The following is a 24,514-nucleotide window of genomic DNA, read 5'->3' on the forward strand; positions in this document are numbered from 1 at the left end:
CTCCATTCTGCTTTCTTTTACTGTGCATTGTGATTGGCTCATTTTACTCAGAATAATGTACTCAAAAGTTCCATGTCATATCTATTTACTTCTTAAAACTCAGTTTATTTCCTGCTCCCAGTTTGACTTAGATAAGCCTGTTTTGTGTTCTACAACTTCTGTTTTAGTACTTTATTATGCTTTAGTATGAGTTATTGATTCATTGGCCCATTCCCCTTTGATCATGTATCATACTATTTTTTTAACTCTAAGCTTCTATCAAGGAATTTGTTGGTGGGTAGATATGTGTATTAGCTCAGACTAGGTGTAGTCTTGTGTGGTAGAAAACACAGGACTTAGGTATGTTTACATCTGACTCAGGAAAGGTAATGCTAGATATAGGCAACCAGGAATTGATTCAGTCTAGTATTCTAGGCAGTGTCATCAGGACCTAGTTTTCTAAAGTTCTTTTCTGTCCTCAGAGAGTGGTTTTTATTTTTAGGTCATCTTGTGGTCTCAGATGGTGCTTCATTTGTAGTCTTTTCAGTGTTCTAGGACAACAGTTGGATGAATCCAAAGGACCTTCTTTCATAATGAGTTATATCTTTTTCAAATAACCAGTGGTTCCTATGGTTCACATAGATTGTTGTTGTTGTTGTTTGTTTTTACTGGTGATTGAATTTAGGACCTCATGCTGTTTGGCAGGTACTGTACCATTGGAGCCATCTCCTAGTCCTTTTTGCTTTTGTTATTTTTGTAATATGACCTTATGTTTATGCCTAGGCTGTCCTCATCCTCCAGTCTATGTCCTGACTGGCTGGCACTACTACAACCTATTAATTGGTTAAGATGAGGACTCACTGACTTTTTGCCTGGGTTGGTCTTGAATTTCCATCCTCCCGATTTTCTCCTCCTCCTGAGTAGCTGTGATGACAGGCATGAGCCACCATTCCTAGCTCATTTACATATCATTGATTGGAGTACTTAAATCTCATTGGCCACATCCCTAAAGACATGTCTGGCTGGAAGAAAAGGTGGGAAGGAACTGGAGATGTGGCTTAAGTGGTAGAACACCAATTGTGGATTAAAAAAAAAAAAAGCCAAGTGAAGTGTGAGACCTGGAGCTCAAGACCCAGTATTGAGACAAAGAAAGAAAGAGGGAGGGAGGGAGGGAAAGAGAGAGAAAAAAGAGAAAGAGTGAAAGGAAAGAGAAAAAAAGAGAAAGAGGAAAAAGAGCAAGAGAGAAAAAAGAAAAATCAATAGGAAAAATGGGGTGTTTCCCAAAATATGATGTCTTAAAAAGGACTTTATATTAGATCTTGAGGACAAATTATTTTATTTGAGAGTAATGCATAAATTTAATTAATTTTAACTGATTTGTTACATATAGGACTTCTTTCATGCTGCCAGGAAGAACCAAACTTTATTTTCTAAAGTAAATGAAGAAAAAACAGTTTTTTTCTTACACTTACTAGGAATAGATACAAATGGACATGCTCACCGACCATCATCAAGGTAATTGTAATGCTATGTTTAATTTAATTTTTTTTAAGGAATGTAACTTTTCTGTTTTAACTTTTAACATACTATATAATACTTTAAGTAACTGGGTAATGTACAATAAGTTCTCAGTTATATACAATAGCATACCATAGAGTGGTTAAAATTACATGTACTGAAGCCACACTGAGATTGAAAATAAGTGAAACTCTTATTCTGTATTCTTCATTTATCAGGGTAGAGAAAATGTTTAATTGTATGTATATGTTTCAGAAATATTTTTCAGTACATTTTGAAGCAAATTATTTTATGGTATTAATTTTTCTATTTTGTGCCAGTACTGGGGTTTGAACTCAGGATCTTGGGTTTTTTCTCAACTTTCTTGTTCAGGATAGTGCTCTGCCATTTTTGCCGTACATCCAGTCTGGCATTTTGCTGGATAATTGGACATAGAGTCTTTTGGGCTTTTCTGTCCAGGCTGGCTTTGAACTGAGATTCTCAAACTCAGTCTCCTGAGTAATTAAGGTATGAGTCATTCATGTCTGCCAATGTTTGCAGCTCTGAAAAGATACATGGTTCACTGTATGTTCCATTTATTAATATTATATAAAAGAAATAAAATTTTTATAATCTGCATTTCCTAACATTCATTAAATATGAAGAACAAATATTATCCTCAGTTTTCAGACCATAAGAAAGAAGAAGAAACCAGATCATGCTTTTATTTTTTTATGTGGAATCTGTTTTATATTAGTTTTCTATAAAGTATACTGATTAACTGCTAGTAGTGAATACTTCATATCCTCCTTGTTGAACATGTTGCACAATTTAAATGATGGAATATGTGCATATCATGCAGTCTTTATTCAACCGTATGGAAAACCTAGTATAATTTATTCAAAATATAGAATTGTATTTTATATCACAGACATTTTATAGATGAAGAAGTGTCATTATTTCAATGAACTTGTGCTAAGTGATCAGACCCAGTGTATTTTGTTATGATAGACATGAACTTGAAAATCTTTTTATAAATCTCACTTAAGACTTAAAAAAGAGTTAATTGAAATAGACTTTCTAATCAATACTCTCCTATTAAGCCACCTCTGAAATCTATTTCAGATTCCTTAGTCATTATAAAAGTATTTTCAATAATCTAAAGAGTCTGACTTTAAAATACTAAATATTAAATCTAAAAGCATTTCTTTGTTCCTGACTTTGAATGTAATGAGTCTACCTTAAATAAATTTGATTTCTCTAAGTTAATTTAATTTGCTCTTCTGTTTTTTTATAAACAGAGAATATAAGGATAATATTAAAAAAGTTGATGATGGAGTGAAAGAAATTGTGTCTATGTTTAAACATTTTTATGGAAATGACGGAAAAACAGCATTTATCTTTACCTCTGACCATGGAATGACAGCCTGGGGTTAGTTTGCCTTTAAGTGATATCTATTTTTCAATGAAAGTATTGAGAAATGAAGTTTGAGGTGATGAGACGTCGTACTATGTGCAAAGTGTCTAGCAAGTAGTAATTACAAGCTTAAAATGTTGTTGTTGTTGTTGTTTTAAAAAAACCACTGATATTTTGGGTGCTGGTGGCTCACGCCTGTGATCCTAGCTACTCTGGAGGCTGAGATCTGAAGATCGAGGTTCAGAGCCATCCTGGACAGAAAAGTCCCCATTAGACTCTTATCTCCAATTAACCACTCCAAAACTGGAAATGGTGCTGTGGCTCAAAGCGGTAGAGCACTGGCCTTGAGCAAAAAGAGCTCAGACAGCGTCCAGGCTCTGAGATCATTCCCCACACTAACAAAAAATGAAAACAAAACTTTGATCTTACGTAAAAAATCGTTTTCTTATAATTGTACAAAAAATATATTGTTATTAGCAAATGAAAAGTAGAAGAAAATTAAAAGCCCCTATTATTTATCTACCCAGAACTCACTATACATTATGGCAAAGGGGTGTGAGGTTGAGACAGCATTATTAAGACTTAAGACAGCTGAAATCTATGTGGATGAATCATGCCTCCTATGAGCTTCTCAGTGCAAATGTAGTTTGTACTCAGAGAACAGTTTAATGTAGAAATGAGATTTGGGTCCCAATCACAAGATAGAATTCTAGTGGGCTGAGTTGCATTTTTTAAAGGGCTTCTTTAGCCATACCAGCTAGAGTGACTTGGAAGAAAAGAGTCCATATACCTTGCTGTCCTCTTCAGAGACTACTTGCTCCAAACCGAGGAAAGGTTATTTCAAAAAGAATTCTCCCTGTTTTGTCTTTAGTGTCTTTAGTTGTCTCCTTTATCATTTGTTATTTTGATTTTTCTTTGTTTACCTAGAGTAACTAAGAAGGCATTTTGGGTCTGTCCTTCCTTCGTTCCTTCGTTCCTTCCTTCATTCCTTCGTTCCTTCCTTCCTTCCTTTTCTTTCTTTTGTCTATTATTGATGTTCTGAATTTGTTTAATGGGATAATTTTTCAAACATTATTTTAAAAAGTTGTATTTGGGATTTGTTGTGTAGACTTAACTGTGTATGGATCAAATCTTTAGCCATATGTTAATTTTTTATGGTGCTGGGGATTGAACCCAGGGTCTTGGTATGCTAGGCAGGTGCTGTACCACTGAGCTGTATCCCTAAGTTAGTTATTACTTCTTATATGACTACTCTTGGTATCTTATTTATAGGTTCCCATGGAGCTGGTCATCCTTCAGAGACTTTAACTCCATTAGTCACTTGGGGAGCTGGAATCAAGTATCCACAGAAAGTATCAGCTCAGCAATTTAATGATGAATTCTTGAAAGGTATGTCCATTTGTATTTATTGCTTTCAGAAATCACACATTAAGATGAAATAAGATTTTAGATTAATTGGGGCTTGAACTCATAGCCTGGGCACTGACCCTAAGCTTTTTTGCTCAAGGCTACTGCTCTACCACTTTGAGCCACAGCAACACTTCCAGTTTTTCCTGCCCAGACTTTCTTGCCCAGCCTGGCTTCAAACTGTGATCCTTGGATTCCAGCCCCCTGAGTAGTTGGGAATTCAGACAAAGGGTAACAATGCAACAGCTGAACTCACTAAATAATATGTCAGAAATGAACTTTACAACTTGTGGGGGGGAGGCAAAGTGGAAGAAAGAAGAGGAAGGGGTTACAATGTCCATCAAGAAATGTACTCATTACCTTATGTGTGCAACTGTAACCCCTCTGTACATCACCTTGACAATAAAGTTAAAAAATAAAAATAAAAAAGGAATACAGGTGTGAGCCATCAGTTCCCAGTGCTTTTTCTCTTTTTGTAGAACCAATTATTAAACACATACCAGCATTCCAGTATTAATATTTATTTATACCTTTCTAAGTATCTACTAAACTAATTTTTGAATCTTGTTTATTAATTCAAGTATGAGTATGAGGTTTCCTTGATAATGATTAAACGAATAAAAAAAATCCTAGAATTTAAGGACAATTGTAAATTTGATTAGTTTTCTAACCCAAACAGAAAACACATCAGTTACAAAATCCCAGTATCTAGAGTATATATCCATTAGGGAAAAAAATAGATGTATCATTGTATTTTGTTCCTAGATCCTGATAAAGATGGTAGGGCATAGTGAGCAATGTAGTCAGCAACACATCTACAGTAAATAGTCGAACATTTTTTTTCACAAATGCTATTTCTTACACATTTTTTTCCTAGTGGATATATACTCTAGATACTGGGATTTTGTAACTGATGTGTTTTCTGTCTTTTAGAATGGAGATTGGAGAATTGGAAGAGACGGGATGTCAATCAGGTGACCATTTCAATTTAATTATGTTCAAATGCAATTTATAAGAAGTTTAGACAAAAATGTAGTAATAATAATCATGACAGAACACTAGATATATGTCAGTTATCAATAAGAGTAAGTACAAATGTTTTAGCCTAACCAATCTCTTTGTGCCCAATTTTTTTGTACTAGGATTTGAACTCAGGGCCTATTGTTTGGCCCTCTACCATGTGAGCCATGCTTCCAGTCTGTTTTAGTCTTCTTACTAGTTTTGAAATAGGGCCTCACTTTTACCCAGAAACATACCTGGACCTTGATCCTTCTAGTTATACTTCCCATTGTGCCTAGAATGATATGTATAAGCCACCATGCCCATCCTTTTTTTATTCAGTTGAGGGATCATCTGTTTCTTTGTCCAGGTTGGTCTGGAACTACAGTCCTCTCAATTTCAGCCCCTTGAGTATTTTAGATGACAGATGCATATGACCATGACAAGCTATTGGTTGAGATGGGGGTCTTAAGAACTTTTCACTTGAGTTGGGAAGGTGGCTCAGTAGTAGAGTGCTTGCCTTGCATGCATGAAGCTCTGGGTTCGATTCCTCAACACCATATAAGCAAAAAAAGCTGGAAGTGGCGCTGTTATGTCTCAAGTGATGGAGTGCTAGCCTTGAGCTGAAGAGCTGAGGGACAGCGCCCAGGCCCAGAGTTCAGGCCCCATGACCAACAACAACAACAAAAAAGAACTTTTCACCTGGGCTGGCTTCAACCATGATCATCCTAATCTTTACCTAGTAAGTAGGATCTAGGATTTCAGTGTGAGCCACTAGCCTCATATGGAAAATATTTTTAAAGTCAAGTGAAATTAAGAGAAGACTTCCTCCAAATAATACTGAAAAATTGTTATACAAATTGAAATTTGCATGCTTGTCAAGTTTCTGTGAGTTCTGTCATATCGATTTCTTTGTTGATACCTATACACTTATCAGAATTAAACTTTTTCTATTTGTAGGCTGATATTGCACCATTGATGGCTTCCCTTATTGGAGTTCCCTTTCCTCTTAATTCAGTGGTGAGGAATAAAATTTATTATCAATAATCAATATAAAAATTATACAGTCAAATTTGCTTTTACGTTTCTTTATAATCTTTAACTACATTTAAAACTATGTTCTTATACATTTATTTTAGGTTTGTTATACCTTATATATGAATATCTTATAATCTCTAACAAGCCCAGTATCATTTCCTTGATTTTTTAAATTTTTAAATATATATTTTTTTTAATCTTTGTATTCCAATTATAAGTAATAAAAATGTTAAAAGTACCTTTTTGATTATAGAGACAATCTTTTTGAAAGAGAAATTATTAAAACAGTATTGATGGTTTGTTGAATCATAGGTGATCAAAAACCAGGCTTGGGGATGAAAATCCATGAACCAACAGCACTCACAAATCACCATAGTCCTGTGACAGGACCAGTATGTTCTGGGCACCACTGTGAGACTACAGTAGCATTATAACTGTTTTAGTTTCTATTCCTTGACTCTCAAGAATCAAATTCCAGATGTTCTGGCCTAAAGTACTTGCCTATCCTTCTCCGGGGAAAAATAGGGACCCTGATTACAACCCAACCATGCTATAGACAGTGCATCTTGTTTCTTAATAGGCATCAGTTATGTTATTAGGAATGGGCCTGGGCTGAGTTGGGCAAGATGTAGTAATAATACTTAGAGCACTTTTCAACACACTGATAAATCCCCCCAAAAAATCAACTTAAAAAGAGGAAAGGTTTGTTCTGGTTCACAGTAGTAGGGCTCTCAGTCCATTCTGGCACAATATGGTGCGAGTATCTGGCAGAGCCAAACTGCACAAGAAAGTGAAAGAGAAAAAGAAAAAGACTGAGGTCCCACAGTCTCATTTGAAGATATTCTATTGCTCCAGACTCCTTCTCAAAGGGTTACTCCCACTAGACTCTACCTCTAAAAATGTCCATCACATCCAAATAGCAGTGAGTAGGGCACAAGCCTTTAACACATGACCCTTTAGGGGACACTTAAGATCCAAGCCATAGGAACAATCTCAATCAATGTTAGGTTTAAATTTTATTACATTTGTTTTATTTATTACAACAACTTTGTGAGAAAAATTATAGATCATTGCTGAATTAAAATGTTCAGAAGATTTTTTTCATTTAGTCTAATAATTCATTTGTTGAGACATCATCTTTGCCTTTGTGTAAGTCTGTTGTTTTATTAGAATAGCCTGAGCATTATTAATACAAGGCCATTGTTCTTTATTTTCAGGGAACCCTTCCTGTAGACTATCTTAACAACACTGATCTCTTCAAGGCAGAAAGCATGCTTACCAATGCACTACAGATTCTAGAACAGTTCAAGGTAATTTTTAAAAAGACACATGTACAACACTGAAATTTTGAAATTGAATATGTTAAGTGAAAATATTTGATTATGATGATAGTTTTGAACTCAAGGCTTTGTATTTGTCAGGCAGACAAATTAGTGAGTAATGCCTCTAGCTCTTTTTTATGCTAGTTATTTTAGACATTGGGTGTTGCTTCTTGATGTGTACATCCATGCATACACATACACTAAGGCTATGATCTGCCTATTTTAGCTTTTCCTCCTGGCTAGGCTTTCAGACTCAAATCTGTATCCAGCTCTCTATTGAGAAGTAGACTCTAGAATTTTTCTACCCATGCTAGACTTGAACCATGACCCTACCAATCTTACCCTCCCAAGTAGCTATGATTACAGGTATGAACCACTGGCACCTAGCTTTTGGTTTTATGTTTTAATAAGTTATTTTGTGTAATTTTCTCCCAGTTTTGCTTTTTTACCTAGTTTCATGTTTTGTACTATAGACTGACTCAGTACCAAGAACAGGATTCTCTCTAATTATAAGATTATCAAGGATGTTTTAAAGATGCTAAGTCAAATCTTTATTGCCCCATCGACAGTACTGTTAGAGCTTGCCATATCTCTTGTCATTTCATGTACATTGTTGGATACATGAAGAACATCGAGATGACTCTGACTAAATCTTTGCCTTTTCTTTAAGAATTAAGGAGAATACTGTTTTAATTGATAGCTATATATGTTATTTTGCAAGATTATTTTGCTTAAGTCTCAGCTTACTGAGATTTTTTTTCTTAAGTATTTATGAAACAATATATTAATGTAAAACTTCATTTATTTTCAAAGTAGTTAATCATTCCTGAAGAGCCATTTTAATGACTGTTTATATTTCAAAATGAAATGTATTAATTTTTTTCTCATTTATAATGTAATAAAATAGTTTCATGCTTGGTTCCCAGGTGAAGATGACTCAGAAAAAAGAAGCTACTTTACCATTTTTGTTTACACCATTTAAGTAAGTCTCTTACATTTTTAAAATTAACTTGAAGTAATGAATTTTTGAAGCTTTTGGTACTGATGAGATAGATTACTTTGTTTCATGTACATTAGTGTAAACTCGAATTGAATTTCTATTGATTAGATTAACTAATGGATCATATGCAAGATACCCTTGAATGGTTAGAAGAAGGGATAGAGAGGTAGAAAGATAATCTGAGAAGTATTGAGGAGATGGCTTCATCAGGGCTTACCTGACTGATGGGGAAAGTATGGGGGCAGTAGACAGTATGACTCCCTGGCTCTTGGCTTGCTTGATTAGGAAGATCCTGGTACCATTATGGTTTATAAGAAATGAGCTAATTTGAGAAACAAGCTCAACTTTTGTTTGAAGATATCAATTAATTCATTAGAAATGGGGCTTGCATTTCATGAGATATGAATGTGTTGCAAAGATTTTGAAGCTATTAGCATGAAGATGGTGGAAACTACCAAACATGTAGGAGACTCTAGAGGGAATGTAGAAAGTGAGTATTTCACTGTTGTTCATAGGAATATATTGTTTACTTAAATGCTCTTAAGTTTGGGAGAATTTGCTTTGGGATATGGTGAGCTCAAGGTGAGTGCTCTACCACTTGAGCCACAGCGCCACTTCCGGTTTTCTAGTGGTTTATTGGACTTTCCTGCCCAGGCTGGCTTTGAACTGCGATCTTCAGATCTCAGCCTCCTGAGTAGCTAGGATTACAGGCTTGAGCCACCTGCGCCCAGCTTGATAGATTTTTTTAAACCATCCTTTTATTATGCCTTTAAATATTTTCTAGAGTATTATGAATAATTAGTGAATAATAAAATAATTTCTAAGGTTATTAAATAGTAATTTTTTTCCAGTACTGGGGCTTAACCTCAGAGTGTGGGCACTGTCAGTTTTCCCCTCAACTTTATCTGCTTAAGGCTGGCACTGTACCACTTGAGCCAGTTCTACTTGACCTATATATAAGTGGTTAATTGGAGATGAAAGTCTTGCATTCTTTCCTGCTTGTGTTGCCTTCAAATCTTAATCCTCAGATCTCAGCCTCCTGCGTAGATAGGATCACAAGTGTGAGCCACCCGCACCCAGTTTAGCAAATGTTTTAAAATACAGAAAAGTAAGATTGTTAAAATCCTACACATATCTTTAATTTGTAAAAAGGTCCAGTGGGTTCATTTTGGAAACTGCATATCACATTTTATCCTATTTTTTAAAATAAGTAACTTTTCTCTTTGATATTTTAAAATCTCAAGGAAGAATAAAAATCTTGCAGTATTCCTTTTGAGAAATATTTAAAATTGCTCAAAAAAGAAACTAAAAGTCCTGTGGACTCTAGTGGTATGCCAAGGAGTGACCAGCAGGTGGAGCTATACGACCAAGAGAAGCAAAAAAGCTACGTGTACTTGTGATAGTACCTTAAAAATGACAGAGGAAAAAAACCCGCACACACTGTATTTCAGAGGTGCATAAATTGAGAGGAAAACTAAACAATGGGAAAACATTTTTTTTAGCACCTGAATTTTGCCAGATGATATGGAAGGTGTATTTGTTTTCTCCAGCTGCTGTAACACACTGCTGCAACCTGGGAGGCTTAACATAACAAAAAATTATTTTTTCACAGTGCTGGTAGCTAGAGTTCAAAATAAAGATGGCATCAGGACCATGTTCCCTTCAAATTCTCTAGGGGGAAGTGGTACAGTAGCTCAAGAGGTAGAGCACTCGCCTTGAGCTGAAGAGCTGAGAGACAGCGCTCAGGCCCAGAGTTCAAGCCCCACGACTGACCAAAAAAAAAACAGAAACAAAAAACAAATTCTCTAGGGAATTATTTTTCCTTGTGTGTGCATGACTTCTGGTGGCTGGCTACTGTCTTTTTACATTTGCCTTGTAGATGTATCATTTCAATCTTTATCAACATTTAACTTTTGTTCTTGTGTGTCTATTTCTATGCTGTTCTCCTTTTAAGAACACTAGTCATTGGAATTGTGACACTCTAATCCTGTATTAATGTATCATAGCTTGACTGTAGCTGTATATTAGTTGTATTTCCATTTCCTTTTTCCCTTTTTATTATATCTGTAGGTTAATTGTACAGAAGAGTTGCCAATTAACAAAGCAGTTTATGAATACAATGTATCTTAATCATGTCACCCCTTTCAACATTCTCACTCATTCCTCCCCCACCCACTACTTCCCTCGTTCTTCTTAATTTTGTAGGATATACATTGGGATCCTTGACTGCACTTGTTAACAAAATACATAAGTCAGAAGGGAAGGTTTACTTGGACAGGATTTGAGAGGTTTCAGTCCATTGCTGTGATTGTATGGTGAGGCCATAGACGAGATCAGGGCGAGGATGGTAGAGCAGTCTGCTCACCTCAGTCAGAACTATGTTCTCTAGGACTGTCTGTGCAGTCCTTCTCTTCTCTGGTGATCTCCTATGAACCCTATATGTTCCAAAGTTCCTTGTTTAGATGTAAATACCCACTGAGGCCCAGTGTTCCTAATTATGTTTCTCGCTCAGTGACCTAATTACTTTGAAGTTTCTTTGTCATTTCTCCTGGCTGGCCTCAAGCCTTTTATATTTTTTTCTTATACTTTTTTTTTTTAAGCCACAAGCTTATCCCACAATCTCCAAAGATGGATGCTTGGGAAGCCTTCAGTTGGCCACACATCAACAGATGTGTCCTAAAATAGAAGTTGAAGAAAAAAATCAAATACTGAAAAAGAATCCAATTGTAATCAAAATTCTAAAAGAATTTTTAAAAAAGAATCCAAAATCAAATTCTAAAAGAATCAAGTTATTTTTTACCTAGTCAAATTTTGAAATTCAGAAATGGTACATTTTCTTGTTGTGATATCATAAGTAGTAGTTTGTAGGAGGGATCAGGTGTCTGTTTCTAGAAGTACAGTCTAGACAAGCTCTCTAGTACTGTGTTCTACTACTCCTTGCTCTTGCATTTGAGAATTAGGTATGATTAGATGAAAACACTGATTTCAAGACAAATTAATACTGTACTAGTGTCTGGGGCATAATTCAGTGGTAGAATGCTTGTCTTGCATTTATGAGGGCCTAGGTTCAATCCTTAGCATCTTAAAAAAACAAAAACAAAAAAACCACAAAAACCAAAAAAATTACACCTTCACAATAAAATTACTTTTTTAAAAAAAGAATCTTATGAGTGAGCATTTATAAGCATAACAAGTCCATTATTCTGTTATATAATTACATAAGGATGGAATTTATTAATCATTTTTTATTTATGGAGATTAAAAAAAGTATTATAAAGAATTATTCCACAGTGGTGGAATTTTAAGAATGGGAGTCATTATACTATAATTGAATTAAAAGAATCCAGATTATAACATTTATACTTCTTTAAGAAAGGCAAGTTTATCTAATTTAAAATAGGTAAATATTCTACAGTTTATTAAAACATTTTAAGGCAAGAAGCTTGCAAAACTATAGTGGAGTAAATATAAATCATAACCTTTTTAGTCATCGAGGAAAAATTAATTCAAGTTGACGCATTGTTTCCATTTTAGAATTAACTCCCCAATTTTTTTCCTATGATAATGTGGCTAAGTGAATATTCCCACAATTTCGGCCTAAATCTGTTTAATCTATTTTCTGGAGATTAAATTCCACACAGTGAAGAACCTTAAAAAGTGTTTATGATCTTTGACTGATACCATCCAAGAGTCTTGGGTTCTTTGTTTTCTCCACCAAATAAAGAATAATGAAAGCAAGGGAAGAGGTGTAATATTTTCCAAAAGGAAATATACTCATTAACTGACTTATATAACTGTATCCCCTCTGTACATCACTACTATAAAAACCAATTTAAAAAAACTAAAAAAAATTATGAGGCAGACAAAATGGAAACAGAGGCAAACTTCATTTTCTTCAAAGTGAGAATAAGGAGCCAGGAAGATTAAGGAAAGCATCTTAACTACTGGTAAATTGCTACAAGCTCCAGCCAGGACTCCTTGCTGGGAGGAAAGCCTTATGCTGTATGAGGTCCAGTCCACCTGCTTCCCAGGCGAGGAGGAAGAAGAAGAGGGAGAGGAGAGGGAGGAGGAGGAGATTGTAGACTTCATGGTACAAGCAAATTGGGACCAGAAATTGGTAGCCCGATGTAGGGCTCCCGAGGTCTCCCTTTATATCTCTTTTGGGAGTGTGTCAGTTGTCCTGGCATCTGGTCAGGTCACTGTCCTCTTGCCCCAAGGGGAGAGGTGAGGTGCCTGTCCTTTGCTTCAGGGTCATCAAAGGCTTTGCTTTCACCAGGGCTTCTTTCACTTTCCAGGGTCTCCAGGAAGAAAAGGGGGCACTGTCTCCCTATCTGTCTCTTATTGCCTTCCCTCAGTACCATTGTGTAATAGCTATCTTCAGGAAACAAATGTGAAAAAGTCTCAGCCCCTAGATACTCATCACAGGATAGTTTCTAATCGAAAGGGTGGAAATCATGTCATTGAACAACAATATGTCTGTTAACTAGACTATAGAGTAATCCTTAAACATCCTGTTTTCAGATATTATGTCAGCATGTTTATAAGATAAATGCAAGTTGTGAAGTTACATGCATATTTAGTATTAAACCTACATTAAAAACATGTGTGTGAAAGAAAAAGATAATTTGTGCTTAAGTAACTTTTATATTTTACTTTTTTTGTATTTATCAATTATTTTAAAAATCATGTCTTCATGGAAAATTATTTTAAGAGAAGCATTTCTGTTTATAGCTTTCTGGAATATATACTATAAAAGAAAAGTAAAGTTTATAACAAAAATAAACAAAATATAAAATAAATGGGTTTTACTTTGTCAGTTTGAACATAGGTTTTTTTTTTTTTAATGGGAAACAAGACTGAAAAAAATGAGAACAAAATTGTATTTGAAAAGGCGCTAAGGCAAATTATATCTGGCATTTGAAGACATATAAAAAGAGCAAAAGAGAGTATTGCCTTTCTAGACAGGTTAAGAATTTGTAGTTCCTTCAAAATAATGATTTTTAAGGCATAGTCAGTAACCAGTGAATTGAATGAAATGATGTTCTCTCCTTTTATGAGTAATAAAATTGAGACTTTCCAGTCTTCAGTCACTGCTAGTAAGATGCAGAGCTGAGACTTGACTCCAGATATTCTTTCTCCTGATCTGATGCTCACTCCTCATTCTTTCTATCTCAGATGCTATATTATTTCATACTTTTATTGTTTGAAAATAGCTACTATCAGACTTTTTCTTTTGGTTAATGTAGTGAAATTTGGTATTTTGTTTGTTTGTTTTTTTGGGGGGTCCGGTTGTGGGTCTGGGCACTGTCCCTCAGCTCTTCAGCTCAAGGCTAGCGCTCTACCACTTGAGCCACAGCGCCACTTCTGGCTTTTTTCTTTTTTCTTATGTGGTGCTGAGGAATCAAACCCAGGGTCTCAGGCATGCAAGGCACGCGCTCTACCACTGAGCCATCTTCCCAGCCCGAAATTTGGTATTTTGTTAAGCAAGCATAGGTTTTATGTATGTCAGTAGTATAGTACATGAAGTCAGCATTGTGGAATGCTTGATTTTAGAATATCTAATCTACCCCCGTTGATGTTGTTATGCGTTAGTCATTCATTTTTCTCGAAGCCTAATCTTAGCAGCAGTCCAAAATAGTATAAACATAATAAATTTTCACTGTGAAGAAATTTTTAATGATGTAAGCCAACAGCTTTTATACCATTACTTTGTGGAAAAAGTTACTCTGTTTCATGCATGTAAGCAAGTACTCTGTCATTAGGTTATACCCTGAGCCCTGTGTAAATGAATTTTTAAAAAAAATGTTTAAATCTTGCTGAGCGCTGCTGGCTCACGCCTGTGATCCTAGCTACTGAGGCTGATATCTGAGGATCATGTTTCTGAGCCAACCGAGGCAGGAAAATTCATGAGACACTTATCTCCAATTAACCACCAGAAAACTGGAAGTGGTGCTGTGGCTCAAAGTGGTAGATTACTAACCTTGAGCTCAGGGACAGCACCAGGCCCTTCAATGCCCATGACCTAAATAAATAAATAAAAAGTAAAAATTAAATATCTCTATGATGCTCCATGTGTTTTTATTCATGATTGACTCATAAAACTAGAATTTAAAAAAGACAATTATTTCTCAACTCTTGTTTTTTCCCATTTTTTGTAGACACAAATATATGATTAATTTTATGATACAAGAAAACAGTAGGTTTCCTTTTTCCATGTCTTTCCAGGTTTTCTACTATGAACTAATCTTTCTTATTTGAAATTTTGCTGTTCCAACTAATTGTCCTAACATAGGAACTAAACATTCCATTAAAATTGTTTAGGTATTTCTTACTATACCAAACCCTGTCTAATATCTAAAATCAAAATACTGACATTGTCCACAGTGTCATATTCCTTGTTATACTAATTTGCTATGAAATTCTTATGTCTTACATCACAAAGTAAAATGGAATTTGATGTATTGTGTGGTACCAGATTCTAAATAGCCACCAGTTTCCTTACTTTTATATTCACCCTGTTTTTAACAACTCTGTTTGGTTTATGAAATAAAGGATAATACTCTTTGAACATCCACATTAATGTATTATAGTAGGCTTTTCAGCCATTCACTTTGTAATGTGCTTTGTTTTTTTTCTCTAGACATAGTGTGTTTTCTGTCATCAATAATAGTATCTCTTCATCAAGCAATATATTTTTATCATTTCAACCATTAAGATTTCAACTTTTTTTTCTATTAGTCTCTTATGTTTGTTAGAATTGTGCATTCCATTACTGCCTTATTCTTTATAAGAGCATGAGAGCTAATTAATGATTCAAATATTCCGAAGACCTTATGCAGTATTGTACCTAAAGCTTGTATAATTTCATGAGAAATAGAAATATAGAGATGGAGGGGGACTAAACGTATTGCTCAGGGGATAATGCAATGACCTAAAAAGCACAAGCCCTGGAGTTCAGTTCTCAGTACCACAAAATAAGAAAGAGATAGAAAAATCTGATGCAGTGTTTATTGTTGTCTAAACTCTTAAATGTCAATACCTTAACTCTTTTCTTTAAATAAAATCCTAGTCTCTGGAAAAAAAATTCTTGTAACAAGTAAATCATAAATGACTTTTTTCAAAAGTAAGAATAGCTGATTACAAGGTCTTCCTTATTAACATCTGAGAAATATTTTCCTTCCTGAAGCCTCCTCCTCTTTGCTATGTTAAATAATGTGTTTTCTTTAGCCTTGCTTGAAGGGAAATTAATTTTCAACCCTTTAATTGATCTTGCCACTATTATGAATCTTCTCAAAACTCCTTGTCACTATTTTCTTTTATCATTTGAGAAGCAAGAAGTACTTAAACAGCTGCATTAAGAGGACAGTGTGGTAAAAATCTGTTAATAGATTTTGAGTATTATAAAAGAAAATTGGTTAAAGTGAAAATAATCTACACTATTAAGGAAGTTAAATAGAATTTTGTTGTTGCTGATGATGGTGGTTATGGGCTTGAACTGAGGGCTAGGGACTATCCCTGAACTCGTTTTTCTTTTGCTCAAGGGTAGCGCTCTACCACATTGAGCCACAGCTCCACTTCTGGTTTTCTGGTGGTTAATTGGAGTCACATGGACTTTCCTACCCCGGCTAGCTTTGAACCATGATCTTTAGCTCTTAGCCTTCTCAGTCAATAGGATTACAGGCATAAGCTATTGGCACCCAGCTAGGTAATTTTTTTCTTTAACCCAGAGCAAAAGTGTACATTAAAAAGAATTTTTTTCTTTTAAGATCCTCAAGTGTTGACTACATTGGCAGCTATAAACTGTAATTTTTATTTTTCTAAGATTGCCAAAGGCCCCATTAGATTCTCTATTCTCTGGCTGCCATAATATCTCCAAATTCTTTTGTCCTGTGTCAATAATGTCAGATGTCCTAAAAATTAAATTTGTAGAAAGTTTTACTACTTCTCATTGGTTTCTCTAGGATTTTAGCTCTTCAATTCTTGATTGTCTTGGTGCTTTGAATTGATTTTTAATTTTATTTCCCAGGCTTTCTTGTTCCTGGTGGCCATATTAATATCTCCAGATTTCTTGGTCATAGCTAGAAGTATGGTTAAACTTTAATGCCTTACTGTTTTTTAAAAAAATTGATTATTAAACTATTAATAAAGATGATGCATGTACACATTAAAAATTACACAAACAATCATAAAAAGTTTTTTCTCTGTTGATGTAGTCTTACAGTCTTTTACTCTGGAGACAAAAGTACAGTTTATTATTTCACTGTACATACTATGTTGTATATATGCATGTATGTGTATATCCTACTTATTACCTTTTTAATTTTGAAATAGTTTACATATTCTGAACAAAATAGATTATGACAAAAATTCTTGTTTTAACTACTCAAGTTCATTTGATGATTCTGGGGTTTGAATTTAGGACCTTATGCTTGCTAGACTGATGTGATATTGAGCAAGGACTTTTTTCCACTGGTTGTTTTTACAATAGTCTTGGCTTTGCTGCTCCAGCACATACGTGAACTGTGATCTGCCTATATTTAGGCTTCTCATCCTCACTGGGATCACATATGCACTACTATGTCTACCTTCCTTTCTGTGAAGATGGAGTCTTGTGGACTTCTGTTTTCAAGCTGACCAAGGATCCTCCCAATCTCAGAATCTCATGTAACTTGGGAAGACAGGCACAGGGCACTGTGTCCAGCCAGTGACTCATGAACTTTTCTACCATGATCTTCCTGTCCTAAGTAGCTAGGATTTTAGTTGTGAGCAAATAGGACCTAGCTGTATTATGTTAACTGGGCTGGAACTTATGTTTTAGACTAGAACTAGAACTCTATATATTCTGAGTGTGTTTGTGTGAATATATATATATATATATATATATATATATACACATATGTATGTATATATATGTGTGTGTCTATATATAAAATGAGAATATATATTCATATATGTTCATATATTATGTTTGTATATAGTGTTATGTAATTTTGTGTGTGTGTCAGTCTTAGGGCTTGAAATAAGGATCTAGGCACTGTCTCTGAGCTCTTTTGCTACCTTGAGTCACAGCTCCACTTCTGGCTTTTTGGTGGTTAATTAGAAAAAAGAATCTGACAGACTTTATCTCAGGCTGGTTTTGAACTACAGATCCTCAGATCTCAGCCTCCTCAGTAACCAATATTACAAGCATGAGCCACTGTTTGAAAAAGGGGTCATTTAATAAAATATAATAGAGGGAATGAACTTGTTCAAAGTACACTGTATGCATTTATAGAATTAACACAAACCCCTCATCATATCACTGTATACTTATAAAAAATAAGTGAGCTGGGTGCCGGTGGTTCATGTCTGTAATCCTAACTACCCAGAAGGCTGAGATATGAGGATCACAGTTCAAAGCCAGCGGGGGTAGGAATGACTGTGAGACTCTTATCTCCAATTAACCACCAGAAAACTAGAAGTGGTGCTGTGGCTCAAGTGGTAGAGCATTCACCTTGAGCTGAAGAGCTAAGAGACAGTGCCCAGGCTCAGAGTTCAAGCTCCACAACTGCCAAAAAAAGAATAAAATTAAAATTTGAAAATGAAAGGAAATTTGGGTCAAGAAAAGTAAGTTTCTTAGAAGAGTTTGGATAGCCAGCAACAGTACAATTAGCTTTAGTTTTCCTTCATTTTTCACTTAAATTTTTTTCCAAATAAGAATAAAACACAAGAACAATATAATTAAAATGAGTATACTCCATAAACCTATGTACTTTTTTCTTTTGTAGGTTACTCTCAGAGTCTGAACAACTGAACATTTTAAGAAAAGCAAGATTTTTTATGAAGCAGGAGCAGTTTGCAGAAGTGGTAAGTGCATAGGCCTTATGGACATGAATTGCTGGTTATCTTTTTGGAGTGAGGGAAAGATAAGATGTAGCAATAGGAATCTTGCTAGGCCTATTAGGGAGCTTTCTGGAGTTGCTGCTTAAGCATGTACATAATACTTCTCTATTTCTCATAATAGCATGGGTAGATTTTTCTGTGTTAGTATTAGACATGAACTTTCATAACTGAAAAAAATGAATTTCAAGTTAGTCACCTTGTTATATATAATATTTTTATTATTAATTATTATTATTATTATTTTGTCGGTCATGGGACTTGAACTCTGGGCTTGAGCGCTGCCCCTCAGCTCTTCAGCACAAGGTTAGCGTTCTACCACTTGAGCTACAGCGCCACTTCCGGTTTTCTGGTCGTTTATTGGAGATAAGAGTTTCACAGACTTTCCTGCCCAGGCTGGCTTTGAACCGCAATCCTCAGATCTCAGCCTCCTGAGTAGCTAGGATTATAGGCATGAGCCACCGGTGCCCGGCTATGTATAATATTTTAAAGTACTACATTTAATATTTATCCCACCTGAGTTAGCAATTTCTTAATATCTGTGAATATTTTGCTGGGGTACACTAGAGATGAGTACTGAAAAATTTTGTTCTTGGACTTTGTTTTTAAGATGTAATCTTTTCCTTTATAAACTAGTAGTAGAATCAGATTGACCATTTCAAAATGTCCTTTCTCTGATCAGAAACTAAAAGTATTGTCAGTATCTCATGATGGTGGATACAAGGAGTTAATATTAGATTTTTTAAGATGTGTCTTAATCCAAGTTAATGAATGAAGCTATAGGCTGGTTTAAATAAATAGATCATAACACTGTAAAAAAATTATCTCTTCAGAAGTCTAATGGCTCAGAACTTTGATCCTTCCAACTGCCACCACACTGTGTTTTTCATTTGTCATTTTTTTCAGTCATTCATTCAATTTCACAGTATGGAGAACCTCATATGGTAGGCTTATTTACCTACCTCTTAGCTTTATCCCCAGCCCCAGTCCTCTTCTCTTTTTCCTTAGCCCTCTTTTCTCTTCTCCTTCTCTTCCTCTTCCTCCTCCTCCTCCTTCTCTACAGCTCCTCCCCCTCCTCTCCTTCTTCTCTCCCCTCCTCTCCCCTCCTCTTCCCTCCTGTCCTCTCTCCCCTCTCTCCTCTCTCCTCTCCCTTTCTCTCTCCTCTCCTCCCCTCCCTTCCTCTTCTTTTTCCTTCTAATTTGGTTCTGGAGATTGAATTCAGGTCTCCTGCACTTGCTAGTAGAAAAGCACTTTTTTGGTTTGGAATTTTTTTTTAGATAGGGTGTTCTAACTTTTGCCTGACTGGCCTTGAACCGTGATCCTCTTGTCTCCATCTCCTGAATAACTGATTTGTTTTATTTTTGAGGAAGGGTCATACTAAGTTGCCCATGCTGGCTTCAGCCTTCAGATCTTGACTTCTTACTAGCTAGTATTCCAATTGTGTTTTACTATGGTCACCTTAGAATTCTGCTTTCATTTTCCAAGATGCCAACTCATGTATTCCTAATATTGATTTTTTTATTATGTTTTTAAAATACTAAATTAACCTTCTCTAAAGCATTAGCCTATTTTACTGATGTTCTAGAGTAAATGTAATTAAACTGAGAAAGTAAAACATGTGTGTGTGTGTGTGTGTGTGTGTAGTTATACCCACAAACAAAGAAATTTCCATCATTTGGGATGTTGTATTAGAGAACATTAATATCTATTATGTATCATCTGAAGATCAATTTTTGAAAAATGAACTAATTTAAAATATCAGATATATCATAAGCACATTACACTAAAATGCCTTTTCTTGTCAAGATTAAAGAGGGGTTTTTTTTGTTTAATCTTGGCATGAAGATCTTCATAGTATTAGAATCTATTCTTAGATCCCTGTGTAAAATTACTCTAATTTCTAATTCATTACAAGGGTTTGGCTTTTAGGAACTTTTACAATTTTCCTGCCTTTGAATTTTTTTGTGTGTGTATTTTCCATGTGCAACTTATATATTTTTCTTCATAGGTCTACCTTTGCAAGGAGCTGATTGATCGTGCGCTGAAAGGACTGTCATATTATCACACTTACGACAGATTCTTTTTGGGCATCAGTGTTGTCATTGGTTTTGTGGGATGGATATCATATGCTTCTTTGTTGATCATCAAGTCTCATTCCAACTTTATAAGAGATGTTAGTAAACCAGTTAAGGTAGGTTCAGAGAATGTAATGAAGATTTAGATAGTGATATAAAAATATGTAGTGAGTTCACAGAATGTACAACTCATTTCTATTAAGCTAACTATCTTTCATTTGCTTTTGATATATTGGACCCTTTTTCTATTACCTCAATTTATTTAGTGAATAAGAAGATAGGTTAATTAATTGACTTTGACACTTGACAGGGCTAGGAAGATATGTAAATAATTTAAATTCTCCTATAAGCTTAATGATTTTTTTTTGTTCCTTTTTTTTTGTCGCTTGTGGGGCCTGAACTCTGGGCCTGGGTGCTGTCCCTCAGCTCTTGAGCTCAAAGCTAGCACTCTACCACTTGAGCCACAGTGCCACTTCCGGCTTTTTCTGCTTATGTGGTGCTAAGGAATTGAACCCAGGGCCTCCTGCATGCAAGGCAAGCACTCTAAAACTGAGCCACCCTCTCAGCCCCTTTTTGTTCTTTTTTTAAAATAACTATTTAACATGATGTGAGTATTCCACATACTTACAGTACAGGTGATTATAAAAGCACATCAAAGCAATATATTTAACTTTATCTGATAAGAAGTTTAAAGCCTAGAAAAATGATAAAATTCTTTGCTTAAAATGTTTCTCTTTACATAATATATGAACTTTTCTGGAATTATTATTCTTTCAACTTTCTTCAATTTCTCAAAATACAAACTTTCAGCACATTTGATTTATCCTTATTTTAAGAATGTATCTGTGCTTTCAATGAAAATAATTCAAAACTTGTCTAAACAGGAAATAGAATAGTACATATGTGGGTTTACTTCATTAGAACACTGCTCTTTTAGAAGATATTACTAAGCATCACTTACCAAGAAAAGTATGCTATTTCAATTTCCTCTGCTTCAGTCTCACTAATGATTATCGCTAAATCCAAATCCTTTTAAATGTAATATGTTCTGGTGGTATACTTCTAGTAATAATAGTCTATAAAAATATCCACTAGTTTTTCCAATTTTACATTTATTTTTCTAAACTGGAGGGGAGAACATTAGTGTTTAATTTTAATATTTTATAATGCTTTAATACATCTTAAATAATTCTCTCATGTAAGTTCAGTTATTTAAATGTAATTGAATTTGGCTATAATAGGAAATATTTTTATACATGGTAGAAAAAATACAGAAATGACTGTTTTAGAAATAGATATATCTAGGCAATCTAATGAATACTTGAAATATACAGACTCATAAAGTGCTGGAAGTAAGCATTATAACTTTTGTTTATAAAAGTTGAAAGTAGCCAGGTATTGGTAGCTCATGCCTGTAATCCTAGCTACTCAGAATGCTGAGATCTGAGGGTCCTGGATTGAAGTCAACCTAAGCAGGAAAGCCTATGAGACTCTTATCTCAAATTAACCAGCACAAAATCGGAAGTAGCACTGTGGCTCAAAGTGGTATAACAGTAGCCTTGAGCACAAAAGCTCAGGCACAGCACCCAGGCCCTAAGTTCAAGTCCAACAACCAACAACAAACAAAGTTGAAACTGAAGGTAAGGGTATTAATTCACTAAACCAATCAATGAGGATAGAGGAACTAACACTGAAATCTGTGACCAAAAATTGCTTTTTCAAAATGTTTGTCTTTAGTTTATTGAGAAGGGTATTATGATGTTTTTAGAATGATAGAGCATTAAGAGAACAAATCATTTTTATCCATTAGTCTGATAATGTAGAGAATATTTGCGTCAACAGTACAATGCTGGATACTATACAGAGAAATAGGAAGTTGAGATTTTATCCTCAAGTATCTTAGAATTTAAATAAAGTAAGAGATATACACACACAACCACCTTTTTAGATATTGATCATTGTGTCTGTATTACAAACAATAATATGTAGGTTTTGGAGACTGTATAAAGATTATCATATTTTAAATAAAGTAGAAGTCAGCTGAGCATCATGGTAAATGACTGTAATTCCAACTACTTGGGAAACAGGCAGGAAGATCTCAAGTTCAAGGCCATTTATGCCTTATCTCAAAAACCAACTACAATCAAAAGGTCTGGGAATGTAGCTCACAATAGAATGATTACCTGACATCTGTGAGGCCCTGGCATCAATTCCCAATAACAAAAAATAGGACTCACTTTAGCTCAGACAATTACAGGCAAACGCAAGTCTTGATGAAAGTTTAGCAGTTGGATTGTAGGGTAAGGATAAGAACTAAAGTAGATTGAATGATACAGAGAGAACTTGACAAATATTCTACCATGTTCAGAGAATAAGATACCTTAATTGAGACACACTGTTATGGGAGTGTCCTGTGACATTATCCTGTTAAGTTTAAAGTTAGCCAACCTTTAGTGATTACAGTTCTCATGATATGAATAGAATTTAGGCTTAGCAAGATTACAGGTCTTCTTCAAGAATGTACAGACTCAAAATGACAGAATTTATATTGGATAACACAAATTCTTGCCTTTTCTATTTTATGCTGCCTTTAAGAGAAATTTGGGCAGAATGTAGAGAATTTGTTCAAGGAAGTGATAACATATAATACTGACAGTATAGACTAGAAAAAAGTAAACAAAGGCCTCAAATACTGGTATTTGTACTTCAGTGATAAATTGTGTATCAGTTGGGGCTCAACCAGAGAAATAGAACTTGAAGTTAGGAGCTGAAGCTGCACTTAATGGTCACATTTCTTCAGGGAACTTCAATTCTACTTCTAAAGCTGATGGAATCAGGCCCACTCAGACTATCTAGGATTATCTTCGACATACTTAAAGTCAACTAAATAGGACTAGAGTAGGATATATGCAGGATATATGCATGTATGGAAATGTCACAGTGAAACCTATTAATGTTTACAATTAAGATGTTGATAATTATAAAATAGTGAAAAAACAATTACCTAGCTATGAACTTATTTGCATCTCTAAGATACTTTTGCAGTACTACTAGATTAGTATTTGAAATTGGAGACAGTAGCCAGACAACTTCACACATAAAACTGACCATTATAGTTGAGGTCATTTAAATTATTTTGGATCCTTTGGTCTGTCTATAAAAATATTCTGATTCCTTTTCAGTGAGAATTTTCAGTGGGAATTTACACAACTCACCAGTTTCTAGGAAAAACAATAGTCCATAGTCTACAGCATTAACTGAAGGGGTCTTAGAAAGCAGTTAGATGATAGTAATACAGTTGCAATGCATATACTAGAATGTACAATGTTTACCACTGGTATGTGTGGACTATTCTCGTAAGTTATTTCCACAATAGAATATTAAAGGTGGGTCAAGTAGCCCAATAGAAAAAAGAGAAAGAATAGTATGTGGATAGTGAGCAGAGAGGTAACAGGTCTCTGGGAAGAGCCATGGGAGTACTGAGGGCCTAATAAAGGAGGAAAAGATGAGATTGCAACAAATATTATTGTCTGTTCACCACATCAGGAAACAGCATCAGACCTGCTAACTGATTTAGTCCATTGACAAGCAAAAAGAATGGCAGTGTCAGAATTTAGGTTTGATTCCAAGGCTTATGCCGCTCTATTGTCCTCCAGAATCTAGATGTCTTTTTAAATTTATTACTATTACAGGTATGTTCAATGACTAGTTCTTTCCTTGAAATGTAGTTTTCCATAGCTTCCCTTTTTTGAATTCTATTTAATTTTGGTATATCCATGGCTGCTTCTTTGTTCTTGCTAGTTCAGATGTCTTTTGCTTTGCAACTAAATTTTCAGATTTTTGTCAGTGCTTACTCTGTTAAGTCTCACTTGCTCCTTATTACGCTCCCTATTACTTAATA

General features: G+C 34.9%; 1 protein-coding gene across 2 annotated transcripts in view; it reads left to right on the top strand.

Moving 5' to 3' along the window:
• The window catches only part of Pign (phosphatidylinositol glycan anchor biosynthesis class N), an 83,109-nt gene that overhangs the window by 15,353 nt on the left and 43,242 nt on the right, over positions 1–24,514 (top strand). For both annotated transcript variants that reach the window (XM_042668553.1, XM_042668554.1), the window contains 9 exons: positions 1,370–1,494; positions 2,778–2,908; positions 4,166–4,282; positions 5,234–5,274; positions 6,260–6,319; positions 7,555–7,647; positions 8,586–8,641; positions 18,427–18,505; positions 20,547–20,729. In XM_042668553.1, coding sequence (XP_042524487.1) covers positions 1,370–1,494; positions 2,778–2,908; positions 4,166–4,282; positions 5,234–5,274; positions 6,260–6,319; positions 7,555–7,647; positions 8,586–8,641; positions 18,427–18,505; positions 20,547–20,729 — 885 coding nt within the window. The remainder of the gene's footprint in view (positions 1–1,369; positions 1,495–2,777; positions 2,909–4,165; positions 4,283–5,233; positions 5,275–6,259; positions 6,320–7,554; positions 7,648–8,585; positions 8,642–18,426; positions 18,506–20,546; positions 20,730–24,514) is intronic.

The sequence above is a fragment of the Dipodomys spectabilis genome, unplaced genomic scaffold (assembly GCF_019054845.1).
Source record: "Dipodomys spectabilis isolate Male_0828 unplaced genomic scaffold, ASM1905484v1 ptg000455l, whole genome shotgun sequence".
In the NCBI taxonomy this organism is placed as follows: Eukaryota; Metazoa; Chordata; class Mammalia; order Rodentia; family Heteromyidae; genus Dipodomys; species Dipodomys spectabilis.